We start from the raw sequence: 22,503 nt of genomic DNA, 5'->3' as shown, positions 1-22,503 counted from the left end.
AGATGGAACACTAAGCAAACTGTTTTGGGCAGGCTAAGCTTGAGATGCCATTTATGGAAGTACCTGCTCAGTAGCGAGAGATCTTTCTCAAGGGCATTCTCAACCACACTAAAGGCTTTGTCAGCAAATCCAATGGCTGAGTCATCGGCGTAGGTGTATAGCGAGCACTCTCCAACAGGCATGTCAGCATGTTAAAAAGTGTAGGGGCAAGAACAGAGCCTTGGGTAGCCCGTTCCTCAGTCTTCTTCTCTTGCTGCGTTGGCCGTTTGAGGTCTCCAGTACAAAGGTACGGTCCTGTATAAGCAGCATGATGAACTTCACGAGCTTAACATCAGGCAAAGTCTTCAGGAGCTTGAGGTAGAGGCCTCTGTGCCAAACTGTGTCATACGCTGCAGTGAGGTCGATGGAGACTGTTCCAAACTTTTCTTTCCTCTGGAAGGCGCTTTCGATGTCATGAACTAGCCGGGTAACTTGTTCTGTTGTTGATCGACCTTTACGGAAACCAGCTTGAGTGTGGGGAAGACTCTCTTCAATGATGTTTATTCTTGATAGAATGACCCTCTCAAGTAGTTTGTAAAGATGTGACAGGAGGGATATTGGGCGGTAGTTCTTTGGTTCATCTGGTGTTTTATTTGGCTTGAGTATGGCCAGCACCTTAGCCTGCTTCCATTTGGATGGTATGGTCAGGTTTTCTAGGCAGTTAGAGAGGAAAAGCTGGACCCAGGTCAGTGACTCATGGCTCATGTTCTTCAGGAACTCAGTGTGGATGTTATCGTTTCCAGGAGCCTTTTTTACCTTGAGGGATTTCAGAGCTGCAACGATTTCTTCTGACGAAATGGGCTGGGAAAGGGGGCTGGATTGAGGAACTGTCCTGGTGAGTTTCCTGATGTCTGCGACTACTTCTCTGGTGAAGGCTTTTGCCTCAGATGAGCGGTCTTTCCATCTGCCGTTATCAGCGAGTACAGAGGCTATCGCATTCGCTGCTATGGGGCATGCTCTAGCTGGGCAACTTCGCCCAGTTAGCCAGTTGATCGTATTCCAGGCCCTACGACTAGAATGTGTGAAGTTGATGTTGTTTACTTCCTCCTCCCATCCAACCTTTCTCTTCCGCCCGAGAAGGTCCAGCAGTTGGCCACCACGGAGAGAACGTTGGTCAGTGTCGGTGGCATTCAGGTACTCCTTGTACAGTTTCTCGCAGTCTTTATCTTAGCAAGGTACATGTGGGTCCCTGCGGCCTCTTGGGATGGAGAGCTTGGCAGCCTTGTTGAGCAGGATGCAGAAGGCGTTATAAGCTCCATTCACATTGGATGATGGGTCAGGTAGACTTGCTATTAATTTCCTGGTGAATTCTGAAAACTTTTGCCAGTTAGCCTTCCTGAAATTCCATCTTCTTCTGTTGATGCTAGAGATGGCTAGCTTGATGTCACTGGAGTTGATGATGGGCGAGTGACCAGATCTAGGGAACTTCTGTAGAACCATTCTGTTGCAGCGTCTGCTGATGTTGTTGGAGACAAAGGACAGATCAGGGCATGTCCAGGTGCCGTGTCTGCTAGAGTAAAAGGTTCTGGGGTCCTTGTTGTCGAAGAGCAGATGAAGGTTGTTACTTTCTGCCCAGTTGCTAGCAACAGAGCCATTTCTGTCAGTGTTTGAGTACCCCCATTTGATGTTCCTACAGTTAAAATCACCGCAGACAAAAGAGTTCACAGGGATGGTGGGGAGGAAGGATATATCCAACTCAGCAGGTGGTGGTTTGTAGATGTTGCAAAAGGTGGTGCCCAGAGCTTCCATGGTGCACCATTCAATGGCAGAGTTAGCTGGAGATTGCTGGAGGGCTCTTGCATTTATTCCCTGTTTGGTGTAGCAGGCAATGCCGTGTTTGTTGTAACCTATGAAGCTGATGAGGTCGAAATCATCGATGAGTAGCTTGTCTTCAGTGACACAGTGGGTCTCTTGTAGCAGCAGTATGTTCGCCTGATGTTGGTTGGCAATGTGCTGGATGAGATCATGCTTCAACCGTGTCAGGCCCTCTGCGTTCAGTTGCAGTAGACGCACTTCGGTGTTAGCCATGAGGCTCGTCTTGACAGACATGTAGTGGGTACTGTACTGTTGAGGACGGAGGGCTGTTGATGTAGAATCTGTGTAGTACTAGTATGACTGGTTTTGTTGGATTCTTCGGTATCTTCAGATCGGGATCGTCAGGGTCGTCGGAATCCGTAGCAGAGCCACCATGTGCAGGTACCAGTCTTGACCCCATTCTTGTTGTGAGGCAGCAGTGCAATACACTGTGCCACCATGCCACTTTACCAATTACTTAGTATCATTTTTTATGAAATACTATTGCAGTCCAGGTTTGAGATGAACAGTTTACAATGAATGATACAAACAGAGACACTTTGGTGGCTGTTACTCCATTTTTAGAACCCCTCTGTCTTGGAAGACAGAATCACTGAAGGTCCCTTTGAAGTTTGGTTCCACAAGAACATAATGGCCTATTGCAGCTCAAGGATCCTCCCAAATAACAGTTGACCAACAGTACACACTCATTAAATGTTACAAAGATCACTAATACAACATGTTACTGAGGAATGTGGTCATGTGGTCAGAATTCGATTCACTCGGATGCCATATTGTAATTTCTCCTCATCAGTAAGCTTATGGCTGAAGAGACAAGACTCCTGTATCTTTGAATGGGAGGGGGGGTCGTCATCTACATCTAAATTTCTTGTACATATCACTTCATATTAATGCTAAGGACATAGTTATGATTGTTTGTATCAGTTATGATGTACGTATTTAGGATGTCTGACATTGTATTATCACCATTGTTTGGGGCAACATGTTTCTTTGGTGTGCTTATTTTAGCTTTATCTGTTCTTTTTCTTTTAAATGTCCTTATCAATGTTTCTCTCCCCTTTCATCAAGAAAAGGTGACTTTTACTGAAAAGGTTCTCATCGCTTTTTTTCTCCTTTCACGTTTCCCCCTCTTTCCCAGGCCAGCTCTTTTGTTGTGTGACTAATGGTTTTAATTACCTGTTAACTCCCTGTGCTCAGCAGATACACGTGATAGATTGGTCGAGATAGCGGTTGTTACCAACCTCTGCTAAGGGCAGTTGGTCTTAAGAGCTTACCCCACCCCCCACCCTCGCTGCCACATTAAAAACAACCATTGCCATGGGGGAGGCAGGGAATTGCAGGTGTGCACAGGGAGGGAGTGAGAAACTATCCCACTTTAGATCCAGTTGACAGCCATTAAGTGTCACAGGGGTTGCATACATTTTCTTTTCCCCTTTCTGAGACTGCAGAATGCAACAAAATAATCCCCAGAGAATGAGGCATATATATCTGGGAGGAATATTGCTGGACAGACATTCGGGTAGCAGATTGTGGCTGTTTTGCATCAAGATGTCTTGAGGACGGGGAAACCTAGACATGCCTTTACACACGCATATACACAAATAGTTCATACGCATGACAAGGGGTGCAACAGATCACAAAACTCACAGATCGGGTTGTATCACGGTTTTGAGTCACAGATCGGATCATGTTTTGCATCAGCAAAAAAAAAAAAGAGAAAGGGAGACAAATATAACTTTGCTTTCCATTTATTCTGTAAAACACTTAAAGCAAGGAACTTTTGCCAATAGTCTTAAATGAAAACAATATACAACATGTCCAATGTTTAAATAAAATCTTAAAATATATAAAATATTCAATACTCAATTGTTATATTGTCACACAATTAAAGTGCAATATTAGGCACACATGATACCTTCTACCTTTAGACATGGTAGTGAATGAAGAAATATGATTAGAGCCTCCCCTAGTACCTCAATTTAATCCCAATTAGAAACCAGTATCATGGTCAATTTCTCACATATAAAACAAACTACATTTCATGAAAATCTGTTCAGAATTCAGCAAGTTACAGTCGATTACTGTATGTGGAGAAGTCTGCATCTCTCAATACACATTCTATTTGTTTACAAGCGACTCTTCACCGCTCCAATATGGCGGATGCGCAGACACATAGTGGTGACATACAGCAGCTCATACCTGACATGTTGTAAAGTAGCAGCAATATAGCTCGACTTAAGCTATGATTGCGCTTCAGAGTAAAACACGGCACGCATCTGTGTAGTCTATGTTCTTTTAACTGCAACTCTACATCAAGATTTAGGGAATCATTACTTTAAAAATTAGCAAAGGCAGTAAAACAATTTCACTATGATGGTTGCATTTTGCAATTGATCCATGCTTCACATGCGAGCCGAAACGTGGAGGGCAACCCGTATGGATCAGGGATCAACTACATTCCGTTAACACCACTACTCATGAATGCCAGGCCAGAATGAAGGGTAATGACATTTCTAGGGCTGTACCCGACTCAGAATTGACGTTGAATTGATTATGAGGCGAATGCTAAATGGAGGCAAGAGTTCAGTACAATTTAATTGAAATACATTTATTCTGTTGAATGAATTGGAATTTGTGCTTATTTGTGTCCAGTACGTTTGTATGCCTTCATTTATCCGAACCCCACGGTATTGGTGGTCATTCAGGAGACTGAAGTGGCTGACGTGAAAACTGTCCTTATAATAATCCATCAGTTTATTTAACACTCCACGCCAGAACCAAAAGAATATGCCTTGTTATTTACTCTATGATCTATGAACATTAAGTCAATAAAGTGCATTTTGTCAACATTGTCACTTTTATCTGCAGCCTGTTTGCATGAACTTTGTGCACCATTAACAAATACAATGTTGTTGCAAAGAAACATCTGCCACCATTTACTGACAGCGTGATCCATAGACATAAAGTCAATACATTAAACTTGAGAAATAATCATCCAGGTGTTCAACAATACTCACATCTGTAACTGTAACTTTATTCTGCAACCTGCATGCCTTAGAGTCCATTCCGGCGAATTAGCAGCGATCCATGAACAGGACTCTAGTGATTTTGAATCTTTTATTGTTTTCTTAAAAACATTTTAGATTGTATTTATTTTATCTTATTATCTTATTATCTTATTATTTTATCTATATCTTATTTATTTTTAAATTTCTGTTATTATTATTATTTATCGGCACATATTTATATACTGATATGTGCTGCTAGAGCACCTTCATCCATTCATGTTTTTTAAATACAGATGTCCTTCTCTTTCTCTCTATTGCCATCTCCTTCCCCCCATCCCTTCCTCATTTCTGTCTCAGCAGTGAATCAGCAGGAGTGTGTTAGGACATCGTTTAATGCATCGTCTCGGCGTCAATATTGGCTGTATTGATTATTTTTTAAACAGTTAGGAAGGAGGAAAGCTAATTAAAAGACTCCTCATTAGTTTATGTTGAGCTTAACCACGCTCGACTGGAAGATCCATCCATTGGGCATTGTAATTGACTGGTGTTTCTAATGGCTTTTCAATGCTCCTTTGGCTTCAGAGGAATAAATCAAGGTCCTCTGGGAGTACAAAAGATTCAAGATTTCAAGATTCAAGATTTTTTTTATTTTTTATATTTGTCACATACATATACATACTTTCATACATATATGCAGTGAAATGTAATGCAATGCACCCGGTGATAGTACACAATATGTCCTAGGAAAAAAAGAAATAAAAGTAAAGAATTCCTTTCTAATAGACCGACTTACTGACTCCTAAAACGTAATACAGTAAGTTGAATACTTAAAATAAGATAAAAATATATAGAATAAAATACAATAAAAATAGAATTGAAATAAAATGGAATAGATAGAGGGAATATGCCTATGTATATACAGATATGTGCAATTAAAGTGGCATGTGAATTAAAGTGGCATGTGAATGTGAATAGAGTGAGGTAGTGTTTGGGATAATACAGCACAGTATACAACAGTACGGCGCAGCAATACGGCATCACGAACAACCCTGAACAGTGACACAGTATGCGGTACAGTATGCTACATACAGTACAGTAGGTAGTGGAGCCTAGTGTATGGCTCGGTTAGGACCCCTGGTGAGGTCAGCGTTGACAGTTCTGATGGCTTGAGGGAAGAAACTCCATCTCAGTCTCTCTGTTCTCGCTGTGTGACTGCGGAGGCGCTTGCCTGACCGCAGCAGCTGAAACAGTCCGTTGTTGGGGTGATGAGGAGCCTTCATGATCCTACGGGCTCTGCTACTACACCTCCTGGTGTATAGCGCCTGCAAGGGGGGGAGGGTAGTTCCAGTGGTACGTTCAGCTAAACGCACCACCCTCTGCAGGGCCCGCCTGTCCTGGGCAGTACAGTTCCCAAACCAGGCAGTGATGTTGCCTGTCAGGATGCTCTCCACTGCTCCAGAGTAGAAGGACTTGAGGATCCTCACCGAGACCTGGAATTTCCTCAGCTGCCCGAGGTGGTAGAGATGCTGCCTCGCCTTTCTCACCAGAGTGTTCGTGTGTACAGTCCATGTTAAGTCCTCTGTGATGTGGACTCCCAGATATCTGAAGCTGCTCACCCTATCGACAGAAGTCCCATTAATCCACAAGGGCGCGTGCGTCCTCGATTGTGATCCACGCCTAAAATACACAATCAGCTCCTTGGTTTTGCTGACGTTCAGGTGTAGGCTGTTGTCCTGGCACCAGAGTGACAGGTCAGCCACCTCCTCGCGGTAGGCCTTCTCATCGCAGTCGGTGATCAGGCCCACGACCATGGTGTCGTCAGCAAACTTGATGATGGTGTTGGAGCTGGACCTGGCCACACAGTCATGTGTGTACAGGGAGTACAGTAGGGGGCTGAGGACGCAGCCCTGGGGGGATCCTGTGTTCAGGGTGAGGGAGCTTGACATGTACTTCCCCACCTTGACCACCTGGGGGCGGCCTGTGAGGAAGTCCAGGATCCAGGTGCACAGCGGACAATTCAATCCGAGCTCCATCAGCTTACAGCCAGTCTGGTGGGGACTATGGTGTTGAAAGCTAAACTATAATCGATGAACAGCATTCTCACATAGGCCCCCTTCTGGCCATCCAGGTGCGTGAGCGTGGTGTGCAGTACCTGGGAGACCGCGTCATCCGTGGATCTGTTTTGCCGGTACGCGAACTGCAATGGGTCCAAGGTGCGGGGAAGAGAGGCGCAGATGTAATCCTTAATCAGCCTCTCGAAACACTTCATGACCACCCAGGTGAGGGCCACCGGACGGTAGTCATTCAGGCAGGAAGGAGAGGCGATCTTCGGGACAGGAACGACGGTGGACCTCTTGAAGCAGGACGGGACCACTGATTCAGCCAGGGAGATGTTGAATATTGTAGTGAACACCGGAGCTAGCTGGTTAGCACAGGTCTTCAGTACTCGCCCAGATATGCCATCTGGGCCCGCAGCTTTCCTGGTGTTCACCCGCATCAAAGCCCTCCTGACCTCGTGCACGGACACTGAGAGTGCGCGCTCATCCCCAGCGGTGTAACTCCAATTAGCCGGCGAGCTAGCGGTGTTGCTGCCAGACTCGAACCGCGCATAAAAGGAGTTCAGTTGGTTGGCCAGGGAGGCGTCCACACTCGTGGCTGGGGAGGAGCTGCTCTTGTAGTTTGTTATTGTTCGCAGCCCCTCCCACAAGCGTCTTGTGTCCCCCCGCTCCATCTGTAGCTCCACAGTCTATCTGTACGTCCGTTTAGCGTCCCTCACCGCCCTCCGCAGATTGTACGACGCCGCTTTGTAATTGTCCACATTACCAGATACAAGACCGTCGTTGTAAGCGGCCGTGCAAGCATTCAGAGCGCAGCGGATGGATTTATCAACCCATGGTTTCTGGTTTGGAAATATCCAAACTTTCCCCGTGGGAACGATTTCATCCGCTAGCGTAGCCACAAAACTTACTACAACCTCCGTAAACTCGACGTCACTTGAACTTGTTTGGAACATGTCCCAGTCTACGTCAGTCAGAGTGTCCTGAAGCGCAGCCTCCGATTGGTCCGTCCACCGCTTCACTTCCCTCGTCATCACCAGATCCCGCGCGATCAGAGGCCTGTAAACAGGAACCAGCGAGATCGCGGCGTGATCTGATTTCCCGAAAGCAGGGAGCGAGACGGGCTTGTATCCGTTCTTGTAAGGAGTGTAACAATGGTCCAAAGTTCTGTCTCCCCTGGTGGCACACGTGATGTGTTGGTGGAAATTCGGCAGAACTTTTTTAAGGTTGGCCCTGTTAAAGTCCCCAGTCACCACCACAGCCGCGTCGGGATGTCTGTTCTGAAATCTGCACAACACATCGTACAGAACCGACAGAGCTGCGTCGGTGTCCGCTTGCGGTGGGATATAAACGGCTGTAATGATGACCGTGCTGAATTCCCGGGGGAGATAAAATGGACGGCATAGGATGGTCAGCTGTTCCAGGTTCGGCAAACAGGAGTTGGAGAGGAATCTGGTGTTGTTGGCGTTACACCAGCGGTTGTTTACCATTAGGCAGACGCCTCCACCTTTGGATTTCCCCGACTCTCCCGTTCTGTCACCGCGGAACACGGAGAAGGCCTCGGCTGGACGTATGGCTTCATCCGGCACCAATGGGGTCAGCCATGTTTCCGTCAGGCAGAGGACGCAACAGTTCCTCGTGTCACGCTGGAATTGAATCCTCGCTCGAAGTTCATCCATCTTGTTCTCCAGGGACTGGACGTTAGCAAGAAGGATGCTTGGCAGAGGTGGACGGAAAGGTTGCGTCCTCATTCTGACCCGAATGCCGCCTCGTTTACCTCTGTGCTTCCTCCGTGGGCCCGCTCGTGGAACAGCGGCTCCATTCTTGTTGATGTGTTGTTGTTGTTGTTGTTGAGTGTTCCCGCGTAGGATTTCCGCCTTCCACTCTGCTCCCACGGATAAAAAGTCCAAAGTTGTTCGTTTAGAGAAATTTTTATAACCATGAGTGCATCGCGGTCGTATGAGTTAACTGTGATGTTTTTTTGGCGGACATTATGATAAAAAAAGGAAAAATAAATAAAAAGGTAAGAGAGTAACCGGAGCACCGGCGCAGGCGACCGCTAGGGGCGGCGCCACTATCGCCGTTTTGGATCTTTGGAAGGAAGGGAATCTTTGAATATAGGCAATTTGTGTTGATTGTGTTGATTTAGTAGCTGTTTTTGTTTTATGAGATGGGTGATCGTGACTTTTAAAACTCCCTGTAGAATTGGGCTTCTTCCGAACTTACTAACATACTATTTAGTACGCCACATAATATACATCAGTACCTGAACCTGTTTAGTATGTCCAAAATCCTAATACAGTATGCATCAAGTACTATGCTAACGATGTCGTTTATCCATCTAATTTACTCACATGCTAAAGCATGCTGGGGGCTAGTATGAACATCTGGTTCCCGTTTTACTAGACACATTGTAAAAGTCGGTCTCAATATCTGAACATTTGGTAATATTTTGCTAGATTCCCAACCGTGCCAGTACGATGTTTCATTAGTCCCCTTTGTCTGTCCTGTTGTGCTCTCTCGCACGCTCCACCATTAGTTCAACAATCACAGTCATATGAAAATGTCTTCAATTCATTTATACAAAGAATGACTTAACCTCAAGTTCGACAGTGCAGCGACCGGAACAGAACAGTGGGTGGCTCAGTGATACTGTAGCACTGTTGCCTCACAGCAACAACCCTGGCCGTCCCAGGTCCTTTCTGTGTGGAGTTTGCATTCTACTGGGTGCTCTAGTTTCCTCCCACCATCAAAAGACATGTACTTTATGTTTGGGGTTAGTACTTCTGTCGGTGCTCCTGACCAAGGCACTGGCAAAAAGAGCTGGAGTTGGTCCCCGGGCCCTGTACTGCGGCTGCCCACTGCTCCTAGGGTGTGTAGGATGGGTCAAATGCAGAAGGCCAAAATAGTGCTGAGCAATGACAATTAAAGAAATCTAATCTAAATGTAAAAGAAAATATATTAGCTTACAAATAACCAAAAATGCAGCTGACTTTTTCCGGCACAAATCAAAGACTTGTCCTCATCTTTACGGGTTTGAATCACCTCCGCTGTTTAAACTCAGAACCAAATCACACAACTTACATTTTATAGTTTATAGTTTATAGTTCATGTTCAACTCATGTCCACTATTCATGACCGTCACTGCAATGCTTTTCAACGCCAATTTATTTTCCTGATCATCACAACTGATTCTGTAGGGAATTTCCCCACAGAAGCGCATATTGAGTCAATTTCCGAAGGAAATGATCTATATACAAAATGCACATGACGTCCTACAACTGACCCTAACCCTAACCCTCACTTCCAACTCCACATATTTCTGTTGGATACCTTCCCTGGTTGATCCCACGTAAAAATTAGCGTCTTTCACTGAAGCGCTACATTCAATTTAATAATGTTAAACCCCTCATCCCCCCATGCATCAAATGTCACAGACATAATATATTGCATGCATGGTTTTAAAGAAAGCATATGCCCTTAAGCAAATCCTCTCACAATTACCAGGTTTTCAGGGCGGGGTTTTATGATCATTGTACCAGAAAAAATAAATTGTATCTATTTGACTCTGTACTCAAAGAAGCCCAAATTGGTGTTAACAGCAATTGCAGCTGGCCACGTTTCACCAAGTTGTGACTTGACACTATACACAGAATATAATATTTACTATATATATATATATATATATATATATATATATATAGGATACTATATATATACACCAATCAGACACAACATCAAAACCACTGACACGTGAAGTGAATAACATTGATCATCTTGTTCCAATGGCACCTGTCAAGGGGTGGGATATATTAGGCAGCAAGTTAACGGTCAGTTCTTAAAGTTGATTTGTTGGAAGCATAAAAAATGGGTAAGTGCAAGGAGTTGAGTGACAAGGGCCAAATTGGGATGGCTAGACAACTCAGTCAGAGCATCTCCAAAACGACAGGTCTTGTGGGGTGTGCTGATATGCAGTGGTTAGTACCTCCCAAAAGTCCTCCAAGGAAGGACAAGCGGTGAACCAACGACAAGGTAATGGACACCCATTGGCTCATTGATGCGTGTGGGGAGAGAAGTCAAGACCTTCTGGTCCTATCCCACAGAAGAGCTACTGTAGCGCAAATTGCTGAAAAATGTATTGTTGGCTACGATATAAAGAACACACAGTGCATTGCAGCTTGCTGCATATGGGGCTGCGTAGCCACTGCTGCCCATGCTGACCCTTGTCCACCGCCGAAAGCGCCTACAATGGGCACGTTAGCGTCAGAACTGGACCATGGAGCATGGGCTGGATGGGCTGGATCAACAAGATCGATCCATGGGGGTCCCACCTCGGGACCAGGACTTAAAGGATCTGCTGCTAATGTTTACGTAGATGCCAGATACCATTAGACACCTTCAGAGGTCTTGTTGAGTCCATGCCTCGACGGGCAAGAGCTGTTTTGGCGGTACGTAGGGGAGCTACACAATATTAGTGGTTGTTAGTGGTGGTTTTAAATGCTGTGGCTGTTCAGTGTATATTTACCCTAGACCATTTATTTACATTTATCAGCTCCTTATTTTTCCCCACCCACATATAGGCTTCTTCTCTCGTCAAAATAAAAGTGAAAGTAAAAAATATTGCTTGTTTGAATTATCAATTTCAGTCTGGGTCGAGATTTGAATTGGGTATCAAATTTTTCATTTCTTCCTCAGTCTTCTCTTTCAAGCCACATCAGGGAGCTCATGTAGGCGCCAACTACATACATTATAGCCTGAATGCAATTATTGGGCCTCATTACATCAGGGTACAGGTACTTCTCACTTGACGACCAAATTCCGTTCCTACAACTAGGTCATTAAGCAAATTGTTGGATAAGTGAGGACCCATGCTATTTTACGGTAAGTGGGCGTGGCGATTGCGAACGCTAGTGTAGTGAATACTGAGAGACTGCGGGAACGAGACTGAGAACAGTAATGCGCGATGAGATGCTTAATGCTGAGACACAGTGCGCACGCTGCGGTATTGTATGCAGCACACAATACCGTCTGAACGGTCGTTAAACAGGTAGGTCGTTAAGTGAGGAGTACCTGTATATTTAAAGTGCATAAATACTCTATTGAATAACATGCATTGAACAAAGTTGATTCATAAAATATTTCTTACATCTCAACATTTCTTATTAATTGTTGGCATATCTAGTCAAGCTGCATTATATGTATATGTAAATGGGGTTGTGATGGTTTGCCATTTTTAGAGAGGGAGTTCCCACACGAAGTTTGAAAAGCTCTGGTCTATTTGATGGGTAAGACCTTTTGGGTCAATTTTGCTCTCAAGTTAGGACATACAGTATCTACTGTAAAACAACAGCAGCTGTCCTTCAATGAATATCTAAGCCTGTATACACAACCATACGCATGCACACACAGCACACAGGCCACACTTGCTGTGTTCATGACCATACACCCATGCCCACTGATATAGCTAATTACATCAGCTTTTTGTTGTGTTGTGTGTTGTTTCATTTTCACCAACACTCAACATTTAGGAAGGGTCTACTCAGAGTTAAAATGGCATTATGTCGCCAATTATGAAGGAGAAGCCAAGCATTATAAATGCATCTTGTGTAAAAGTGACTATTCTTGTACTATACTTGTATTTTGTTGGCTCATTATTTTGTGATTTACTTGCATAAAAAATCACCACAATGCATGAATAAAGCTCTCTTTACCCCCAGACCCTCCAAATGCACCTGTAAGGAATTTTGTGGCACATGCACACTGAGGCACCTTAGGGGGACCACCTCTCACATGGTTTTCCTCATACTTGTCTTACAGATATTTTAATGTTTATATCAACAACCATGTCTTCTCCTCCACCCCTCTCTTACATGGAGTCCCTCAGGGGTCAATCCTCTATTTTGTTCTCACTATATACACCGATCAGCCACAATATTAAAACCAGCAGCATGATATCATAACTTCAAGAACTAGAAAGGCAGCAAGCGAACAGTCAGTTCTTGAAGTTGATCTGTTGGAAGCAGAAAAAGGGGCAAGTGTAAGGATCTGAGCGACAAAATGACAGGTCTTGTGGCGTGTTCCTGGCATGCAGTGGTTACCACCTACCAAAAGTGGTCCAAGGAAGGACAACCAGTGAACCGGCAACAGGGTCATGGGTGCCCAAGGCTCATTGACGAGCGTGGGGAGCAAAGTCTAGCCCTTCTGGTCCGATCCCACAGAAGAGCTACTGTAACGCAAATTGCTGAAAAAGTTAATGTTGGCTATGATAGAAAGGTGAACACAGTGCATTGCAGCTTGCTGTGTATAGGGCTGTGTAGCCACAGACCGGTCAGAGTTCCCATGCTGACCCCTGTTCACCACCGAAAGTGCCTTCAATTGCCATGTGAGCATCAGAACTGGATCATGAAGCAATGGTAGAAGGTGGCCTGGTCTGATGAATCACATTTTCCTCTACATCATGTAGATGGCCGGGATTAGGGTCCGATCCGATCCAGCATCTGTTGGATGTGCTGGAACAACAAGCCCGATCCATTTGGGCCCCACCTCATAACTTACAGGACTTAAAGGATTTGCTGCTAGTATCTTGGTACCAAATACAACAGGACACCTTCAGAGGTCTTGTGGGGTCCTTGCCTTGACGGATGAGAGCTGTTTTGGTGGAACAAGGGGGAGCGATACAGTTAGTGGTTCATAGTGGTGGTTTTAATGTTGTGGCTGATCAGTGTATACAGCGTGTACCTCCTCTTGGTCTTCTGTTCAGCTGTTCCTTAGAATCTCTTATCATTGTTATGCTGATGACACAGCTGTATTTTTCTGCTAAATCAAACAACCTTACCATGCTTAATGATGTTTAGCTGCCATAAAGAACGGGGTGTCTCAAACATCAAAGCTGCCACCGTTGTTGTTGACCAGCACAAAGGACTTTTTCAGACGCTTTTATCCAAAGCGACTTACAATTATTCAAACACCGTTGGACTCAGCCATCAGGAGCAATTAGGGGTTAAGTGTCTTGCTCAAGGACACTACAGCATGCTAGCAGGAGGAGCCTGGGATCAAACCAGCAACCTTTAGATTACTAGACAACCAGCTCTACTCCTGAGCTACCATCCCCATTCCAAATAGGTAATATTTCAAAAGGCAGACCCATATTATCAACCAATGACCTGAAACTATTTGACCATTTTTTTGTTTTTACTTATTTTGATTACTATGATTCCCCTGCCTCAACCAAGCTACTCTGTCTTGCCTACAGCTGGTTCAAAATGCCACTGTTAGACTATTAACAAAAACATGTCGCAGATCACATATCACTCTGATTCTCTCCTCTTATTTTATTCCCAATCCGTCTGGTTTAATTTTCTTCAATTGTGTTTTGTTTATGCTGCTTGTAAAGCACTTTATAATGGTATGTCTTAAAAAGTGCTATATATGAAAAGATTTACTTACTATTACATACTTATAAACCTTTTCACAGGTATGCCTACTTATAGTTAGTTTTTTTTACTTACACAAATATAAAAAAACATATATTTTTATATGTCCCAGATACAAATTTCTAAATTATGAAATTTATAACTGGAGATCATATTTCTCACTTTATAGGAGACCCTGGGATGGCAAGGATTGACGTACCTGATGCTTCTCTGTCTGTCTGTCTGCACATGTGCAACCGCATCCTTGTGAACATTTTCACTTGTGCGAATTCATTAAAGTAATCATTGTCAAGTAATATAATGTAGGCTAATTTCTTTCTACACGTTTGTGTTTTCCCATCTAGGGCCTTCTTTAGTGGCAGCTCTGAAGAAGGACTGGGCATCTCCCAACAGCATCGCCCTCTCCTGGCATGAACCTGAACATACAGTGTTGCCTATCCTAGATTACGAGATTAAATATTACGAAAAGGTAGAATTGCTTCTTCTCATTGTGTAAACTGTTCTTGACTTGTTGATTAGACAGAAACAAATTTAATTCACCCCCTTTTCTTTTACCCACTGTCCCACGACCCCGACCCCTTAGGAGCACGAGCAGTTGAGCTACTCGTCCACCCGCACAAAGGCCCCCAGTGTGATCATCGCTGGTTTGAAACCCGCAACCCGGTACGTCTTCAGCCTGCGCACCCGCACGCCACTCGGACACAGCTCCTACTCACTCAAATATGAATACGAAACCACCGGAGACTGTGAGTATACCTGTCAGTTTCCTTCTCTTTGTATGTTACTAGGATTGTACTGTATATGTGTATTGTAGCTGGGGGAGTGACTTTTAGATCTAAAGGGATATTCAAGGTTCTGGGGGGGGGGCGGATTTGCTATTTATCAATCTTACCCTTCATACTCTCAGCACTCTCAGCCTCTCCCGTACTCCCGGTACAACCATCATTTTGTAAATTTTCTCTGATTACATTCTATATTTACATTCACCTAGTCACTTTAATTTGTTGTCCTTTCTACTTGACCATTACCTTTAATTTGTTATTATTACATTAAGCAGACGCTTTTATCCAAAGCGACTTACAATTGTTCAAACGCCGATGGACGCAGCCATCAGGAGCAATGAGGGGTTAAGTGTCTTGCTCAAGGACACTACAGCATGCTAGCAGGAGGAGCCTGGGATCCAACCAGCAACCTTTAGATGACTAGACCACCAGCTCTACCGCCTGAGCTACCATCCCAATATTTGCACTGGCGCGTAGGGTTTGGCTTGTATTACAGTGTTGTGAGAATTTGACCGCACTGTGAGAGAGAAGAGTCTACGAATAGTTTGGAATTTTCCATTTAAAGCAGTTAGCGACTCTTCTGTGACTTGAATACTGTATTTTTATTGTATTTGTATACAACCCATGTTATACTGTGAATATAATGATATATATTTATTTATTTATTTTATTTGCGGGGGGGGGGGGGGGGATCTAAACTCAATTCTCAACTCTGGTTGTGGTGTACAAAGGTCCAGCTGCTCTTTTATGTTGACACTGGTATTGTTGGGGGTTGATTTGGCCTTGCCACGGTCCTCTGCCTCATCCACCTGATCAGACAGAGAGCCGAGCCTTTGTGCTACAATAAGCTCTCATCCTTGGAGCGAAAGACCCTCTTTGGCCAGTCACTCTGCCTCTCTGTGTTCTGTCTGTCTTCCCCTCTGTTCACCTGTTAGTTAATGCCTCATTTCCCCTATTTCATTTTTCAAATTGTATTTTATTCTTTACGCTATATGAAAAACATTTTCGCGTGAAATGGAGCTTAAAAAATGTAATAGAGCAATAAAACTGCATATTGAGGTCAAACTCACTCTGAACTCTTTAGCTAAGATTATAAATATGTAAAAAATTAAGACTCCCTCAAATATTTTATGTATTTTTTACCATATCTTTGATTTACCCCCCGTAGCCATACATTTTGCCTGATCCTTTTTTTATTTAAATAGTCAAGTTTTTATGTTCTTACTGTTAAGTTGAATGGAGATAAAGTATATTAACAACAATGAATAATTATAATGTAATTAAAATATGATCAAATTAAAATAGCATTATAATGGACTTTATTTGATTATATGATTACGCTGCTTTTTTTTTTCGGCTGTTTGTGTTGAGTTTTTTGTGTTTTCATGATCTTTGCAGTTTATCATTACTCTTGCTGCCGATGCTGTTCCTTGACACTTCTCCCACAAAAAAGTAGAATTATCTTGCATTTAATTTAATCATTAAATAAAAAATAAAATAACAATAAAAATAATTGTCTTCTTCGACTTCTGCAGGTTAATGATAACCTACTGAGGTGAGGTTGATGACAGAGGCTGTGGCTAATCGTGGCACACTTGCCGTAAGTCCGTCACTCCAACACACTGGCTCTTTCTTTTTCAGTTTTTTTTCTCCTCTAAATACTGTGCTTCCAATAGCCCTTTCCGACTGCAGGAAAAACCTGGTATCACCCGCTTACATCCGGCAGTTGTGCTGCTTCTACTGTAGAGTTGGGTCGTTCACGAACAATCCAATTCTTTTGAATGGCTCTTTTGTAGGAATGAAGGGAACCAAGTCTCGCTGTGTGATAAGACTTTTTTGTTTTCAAAGACCTGCAGTTTTATGTTCTTTCTTTAAAGGCTTTCTTACTGTTAGGTTTTTTTCCGCAATCACACTGGAAACATGACACGCCCGTTTTCCGGCATGTTCGTGACAGAGAGCGTGACGCGCTAGAAAGAAAAAGGGAAAGAACAGCATTTTTCCTGGCAATGGGAAAGGCAATTAGCCTATTATTTTTTCCAGCATTTTTGGTGTATTTGGTGTGTTTGGTGTATTTGATGTTAATGCCTGGGGAGTTGTTGTACTCTACTACTACTTCTATATTGTTACTACTATTGTACTGTTTTAGGTGTTGGTGTCGGATGCAACAGTTGATCCCCCTCAGTTGTTCACATTCTGCCTTGGCAAAACTGATTGCGTTACTTCATTTGTACTTCATTAGCAAGTTAGTGCCTGCTAGCATATTACTACTGTCCCTAGCGGTTAAAGCTAAATGCTGCTTGTGAAATAAATGTTATTTTGAGCTAAGCTATCTTCTTTTTCGCCAATTAATGCAGATTGAGCTTTGTTTAATAGATGGTCTTTACCTACTCATTTTGGTTTGCTCACAGAAATATTCTGGGATATGGTGCCAGGGGTTACTGGGTCATTCTTGAAGTGTGGTTGTTTTGTGTTTTAGTTTTTGTATCTCTTTTACTGTAACTGAGCTTGCAGTCTTGACAACCATGTAATACATTTTTGGATCCAAATACTTTTGAACCTATGATCAGTAACAGTTTGTTTTTGCTCTGAGACTGGATGATGTGAAGGTTTAAAAATCACAAATTTGTATAACAGGAGTCTTACTTTAGTGCCTTAAATTGGCATACTTTGTGCATGAGTTGTCCAAAATAAGCCTAACATCATTACACTCACAATATCTCATGTCTCTCAAATTATGTTCTACAGATTTGATAGGTGGTCCAGGGGTGGAGGTGTGGCTATATAGGTTTCCTCTGATCTTGTATATGATTTTATCATAACCAAGATTGAGCCTCTACAGTTTAAACGCATTTTTGTTTACATTTATTTGCGTGAAAAATTACTTTATCTATTGGTAGCATATTGACAGCCTGTAATTTACTGCCTATACAACTGAGGAAAGAACAAATAAAGTCAGTAAAGAACGTACAGTACTTTGTCGTTTTATTACAACAGGTAAAACAATGGTGCACTCTGGTCTGATACCAAGGTATCAGCCATGACACACGGTTCTGTCTTATCTTATAGCCCGCCCCTCCCCGGAAAACTACTGCGAAGACAGCACACAGAATGTGTGAAAGTGTACAGAGTTGTACAATATTGAAACTGAAAGTTACGGACTAAGAGAGAGCGCGAGAGAGAGCAAAGTTTGACCAAAACTGGTAAAATAGACTTGATTTCCCTTTAGGGATGGAACAATCCCCATATTGAGAGGCAGTACACAAACAGAAAACCAAAAATAAACCAAAAAATCAACACACCTAAAAATATAACCAACCGGTTTCTGGGTATGGCATATTGCACAGCATATGAACACAAGAGTATGTAAGAATTTAATAATGAGTCTACGTATCAAAGCAAATGCAGCAAAATAAAACACAATATTCTTGGCGTTGTATGTGGGCATCAGAAAAACCTGGTCGGAAAAAAAGAAAAAACAAAATAATAAACCCATAAAATAAATTACTAACCCATCACAGGTTAAGATAAGATGTGTTATTGTAGTTTATTGTACATTGACATGGAAAAGTGTTTTGCGACCAGACAGAACAGCATACATCATAAAACAACACACAACAAAAGACAAAAGAGTAAACTAAACAAAAGAAAAAACCAAGGTGAAGCACGGAATCATAGCAAGGATGATCGGAGCAAGCTGATAATATATTCTGAGGGCGGGTACATATGCATAGCGAGAGGGGCCTCTTATAATAAGACCTTATATTTGCCGAGTCCCGATGTTCGAAGCTCTGACAAGCTCTTTGAAGGAGTTCTTTGTTCAACCACTGAGACTCACCATCACTCCCCCTTGGAGATACAACATTTTCACAAAAGGTACTGAATAAAAGAGGCTTCAAAGAAACATAGAATATAACGAATAACAATGAAATGCGGAGATGCATAACATCCAATGAGTATCAGAATTAAACAAATAACGAGCATTATAACACCGCCTTTGGATAGTAGGACTCCCCAATATTCCACTGCCCGTGACCGTCATTGTCCTCTAACTCTTTCCTAAGGTTTTTAAGTTTGGCCAATGCAAGGAAGAATTTTCCATCTGGGGCCGTGTTGTTATGGAGCACATACGACATTTCACATCAAACATAACACATACGCCTTGCTGTTCAGCTAGGATCATGTCTAGGGCCAAACGATTTTGCTAGGCTAGTTACGTCTAGCTGTTCACCAAGAGCCTCAAACAATTGAAACGTGTAATTGGCAAATCATTGTCGATTATAATAGATGTAGTTTATTTAATCAACATTTTTTGTCAATTGTTCACCAGGGACAAAGTATAGAAGCAAATCCAACTGCAATTGCGTTTTGTGCCTAAAATTTGTGAGGGGACCCCTCTTGGAACTCCAAAGGCATCTATGTAGACACCGGGGGCGTCCTTGAACCATTGGACAGTACGTTTATGGCGGGTGATCTGTGGTTCAGCACGCATAGTCAAGAGAGTGTCCAGATCTGCTGACAGAATTACTGAAGTGTGCTGTACTATAGCAACTTGTAGGCAAGCGCCAGTCCAATTAGTAAGCAGGATGGTATTATTTATTCAGATTTGCTCTCGGATTGCTGTTGTCATTTAAATGTATCAACGCTAACTGGTGTGTGTGTGTGTGTGTGTGTGTGTTTACTCAGCTTCGGATGTAGATTCTCTCTGAGAAATGTCCTCCGCTGTCTCTCCCAGGTCGCGTTGGATGGTGGCTACGGATGGGTTGGATTCAGGATCAGACGTGCAGTGGGTGATGTGTAACCCTTTGGTTTTTTCTTATTTTTTTTCCCGTGAGCTTTCACAGCTGTGGGAGTAAGCAGAGTTATCTGAAAGAGGCCCTGTCAAAGGGGATCATCCCACTTTCTTTTGTGTAAGTTCAGGGACACCTAGTCGCCGGCCTGAGGTGATGATCAGGCGTGCACTGGTCTGTTGTCTGGGATTACCGTTGGTTTAGCCTGTTGGTAGATGGCTAAAGCCAATTGTTTCTGGTGTATAAGGTTGGTGTTATATCGTGCCCCCCCCAGTGCCCAGAGAAGCCAAAAGCCCATGGAGCAATACCCATGCCCGGCCCCGAGATGCATAACCAAGTCCCAGAGCGCTCGAGGAGACCCTGAAACCCTGAGGCACATACATACAACCTACCCCCATGTGCAGGCACAAGACACAGGCGCAGAACCCGGGCCGCAGATGCCAGGCATGGACCGCAGGCCTGGAGCCAGTTCCCGTGCTGACAGACCGACACCCCGCCTGAACCGGCCACTCTGCGGGCGAAACAGACGGCCTATCCGCGTAGACCAGTGTGCTCAGTGCAGCCCACCAGAGGCCAAGGCCAACAGCCTCCCCCCGCACCCCAAACCACACCCATGACAGCAAGCGACTTCCCAGGGGCCCTGGAAGGAGCTCTCTTGCAGCCCATTTTTTATTGTTATTCTCACCCAACTACATGGTATTGATTGATTGCCATGCTTTAACGCTGAAACAAAATAAACATTATTCCTGCATTTAAAGTAAAAGCTTTATAGAAATCTATAATGGAAAGAACACCGGCACTGACGTATTGATAATTCTCCCTGTTTACTGTAAAAAGTTAGGAAACTGTGCATGACAGGATCAAAATGGTCAGTCTAGACTCCCATATTAATCTCCTTGTGGTAAAAGTGTACTTACCTCTAAATAAATTCACAGCTACCACATCAACTTCCACTCAATTAAAAAGGGGCTGTCGTTAACTGAAGTGGCTTTCGAGTTGTATCCTATTGTAAGTCGCTTATGGGGTATAGCCGAAGCTGAAACAGTGATGACTTTGGGACGTAGACTTTCAGCAGCTTGGCTATATCTTCCTGACAACTAGCCTGAGTATTTTTAGAACCCTGTTTAGTTGCCTTGCAGGCTAAAAATCTAGCCTGTTAGAAGAAGGGTTAGTCCAGGGCACTGTAAGGCATTATTGTGCCGGGAGACACCACACACACGCGAGGGCAGCCTCCATCATGACAAGTGTCTATCTGCTCCCGGCTTGTTACATCTTGCCACTCTCTACAATAAGCTGGTGTGTTTGCAACATCTCTGCTTGTGTCTCTGTGTCTGAGGGCCACGGTGGGTTGCCACGGCTGCCATGGTGCCCTACATCCAGCTCGGAAATTGCTCACAAAGTGGCAAAGGCTGTTTGTGGTAAAACTGCGGGTTTGAGAGGTCGTTTATGAGGTTGAATGGTCTGACAGGCAGGGGGTGATGCAGATTTATCACCTGAAACTCTTAAAAGAATGGAGAAGGTCATTGCGCTGATCACGGCAGTCATTGAGTGGGATGAGTTGGGGGTAGGTTCCTAAGGTGGCAGATTGTACCACGGCCCTCTTTAGTGACCATCTCTCTCCAGATCAGAGCACAGACGTGACCGTGCTTCAGCATTGCTTCTCTGATGTTTTCTCCTCCCTGCCAGCCCTCACGTCCCTCATACACCACCATGTGGAGTTGACCCCAGGGGTGATTTACCTGTTGCTCGTTGATTGTACAGCCACCTCTGATCCCGAGGCCAATTACCTCGACCCAAGAAAGGTGTGGCTGCTTAAAACCACACCACACCCACACCACACGGTTATGTTCAACTTTATGCTGATGACACTGTTATGTACACATCCAAACCGTATCTGCCACACATTCAAGCTTCTCTTCAGTCTGATTTCAACATCTTACAAAATTGACTTTGACCAAATAAATTACTGCTCAACAAAAAAAGTCCTACATTATGATCTTTGGTACCAGACCGAAACTTAAATCCAAACCTAGTCTTTGTGTAGACAACTATTGACGGCTCTGTTTTGAATAAAGTTGATTATATTAAATATCTTGGTGTATGGCTTGATTCTGAACTCTCAATAAAATCTCACATTGACTATGTATTATGTTTGGTCAGCATTGGAATTAATGTTTTACTTCGATCTCGAAACTGCTTTACAAGCAAGAAACTTGCCTCTCAACTTATACTTCCGATTCTTGATTGTGATGTCTATCAAAACGCATCAAAGTCAGACCTTGTTTCACTTAACACAGCATACAATAAACTGCAGATTTGTCCTTGGATGTCCTTTTCTCACTCATCACTGTACAATGCACTGAAATGGCCATACTTAATTGTGTGAGGATGCATTCACTGGCTTTAACTTATATTTAAATGTTTTAATTTCAATTATCCTCCCTCTTTACAACATTATCTTGTACTTCAAATTATCAAGTTAGGAACTCTGCTGAGCTTAATTTCCGTCCCTCATGCGAAGAAAGCATTTGGAAAAAGAGCTTTCTTGTTTAAAGCTTCAGCTGATTGGAATACCTGTTGAT

The 22,503-nt window shown here is 43.5% G+C and overlaps 1 protein-coding gene across 1 annotated transcript in view; it reads left to right on the top strand.

The window, feature by feature from the left end:
- Positions 1-22,503, top strand: part of epha6 (eph receptor A6) — a gene marked incomplete at both ends in the record, with an annotated part of 290,917 nt that overhangs the window by 213,939 nt on the left and 54,475 nt on the right. The window contains 2 exons of the mRNA XM_080019501.1: positions 14,697-14,821; positions 14,936-15,098. Coding sequence (XP_079875627.1) covers positions 14,697-14,821; positions 14,936-15,098 — 288 coding nt within the window. The remainder of the gene's footprint in view (positions 1-14,696; positions 14,822-14,935; positions 15,099-22,503) is intronic.

Source organism: Zeus faber (genome assembly GCF_960531495.2).
Source record: "Zeus faber genome assembly, chromosome: 18".
In the NCBI taxonomy this organism is placed as follows: Eukaryota; Metazoa; Chordata; class Actinopteri; order Zeiformes; family Zeidae; genus Zeus; species Zeus faber.
This window is presented reverse-complemented; position numbering and strand designations above follow the sequence as displayed.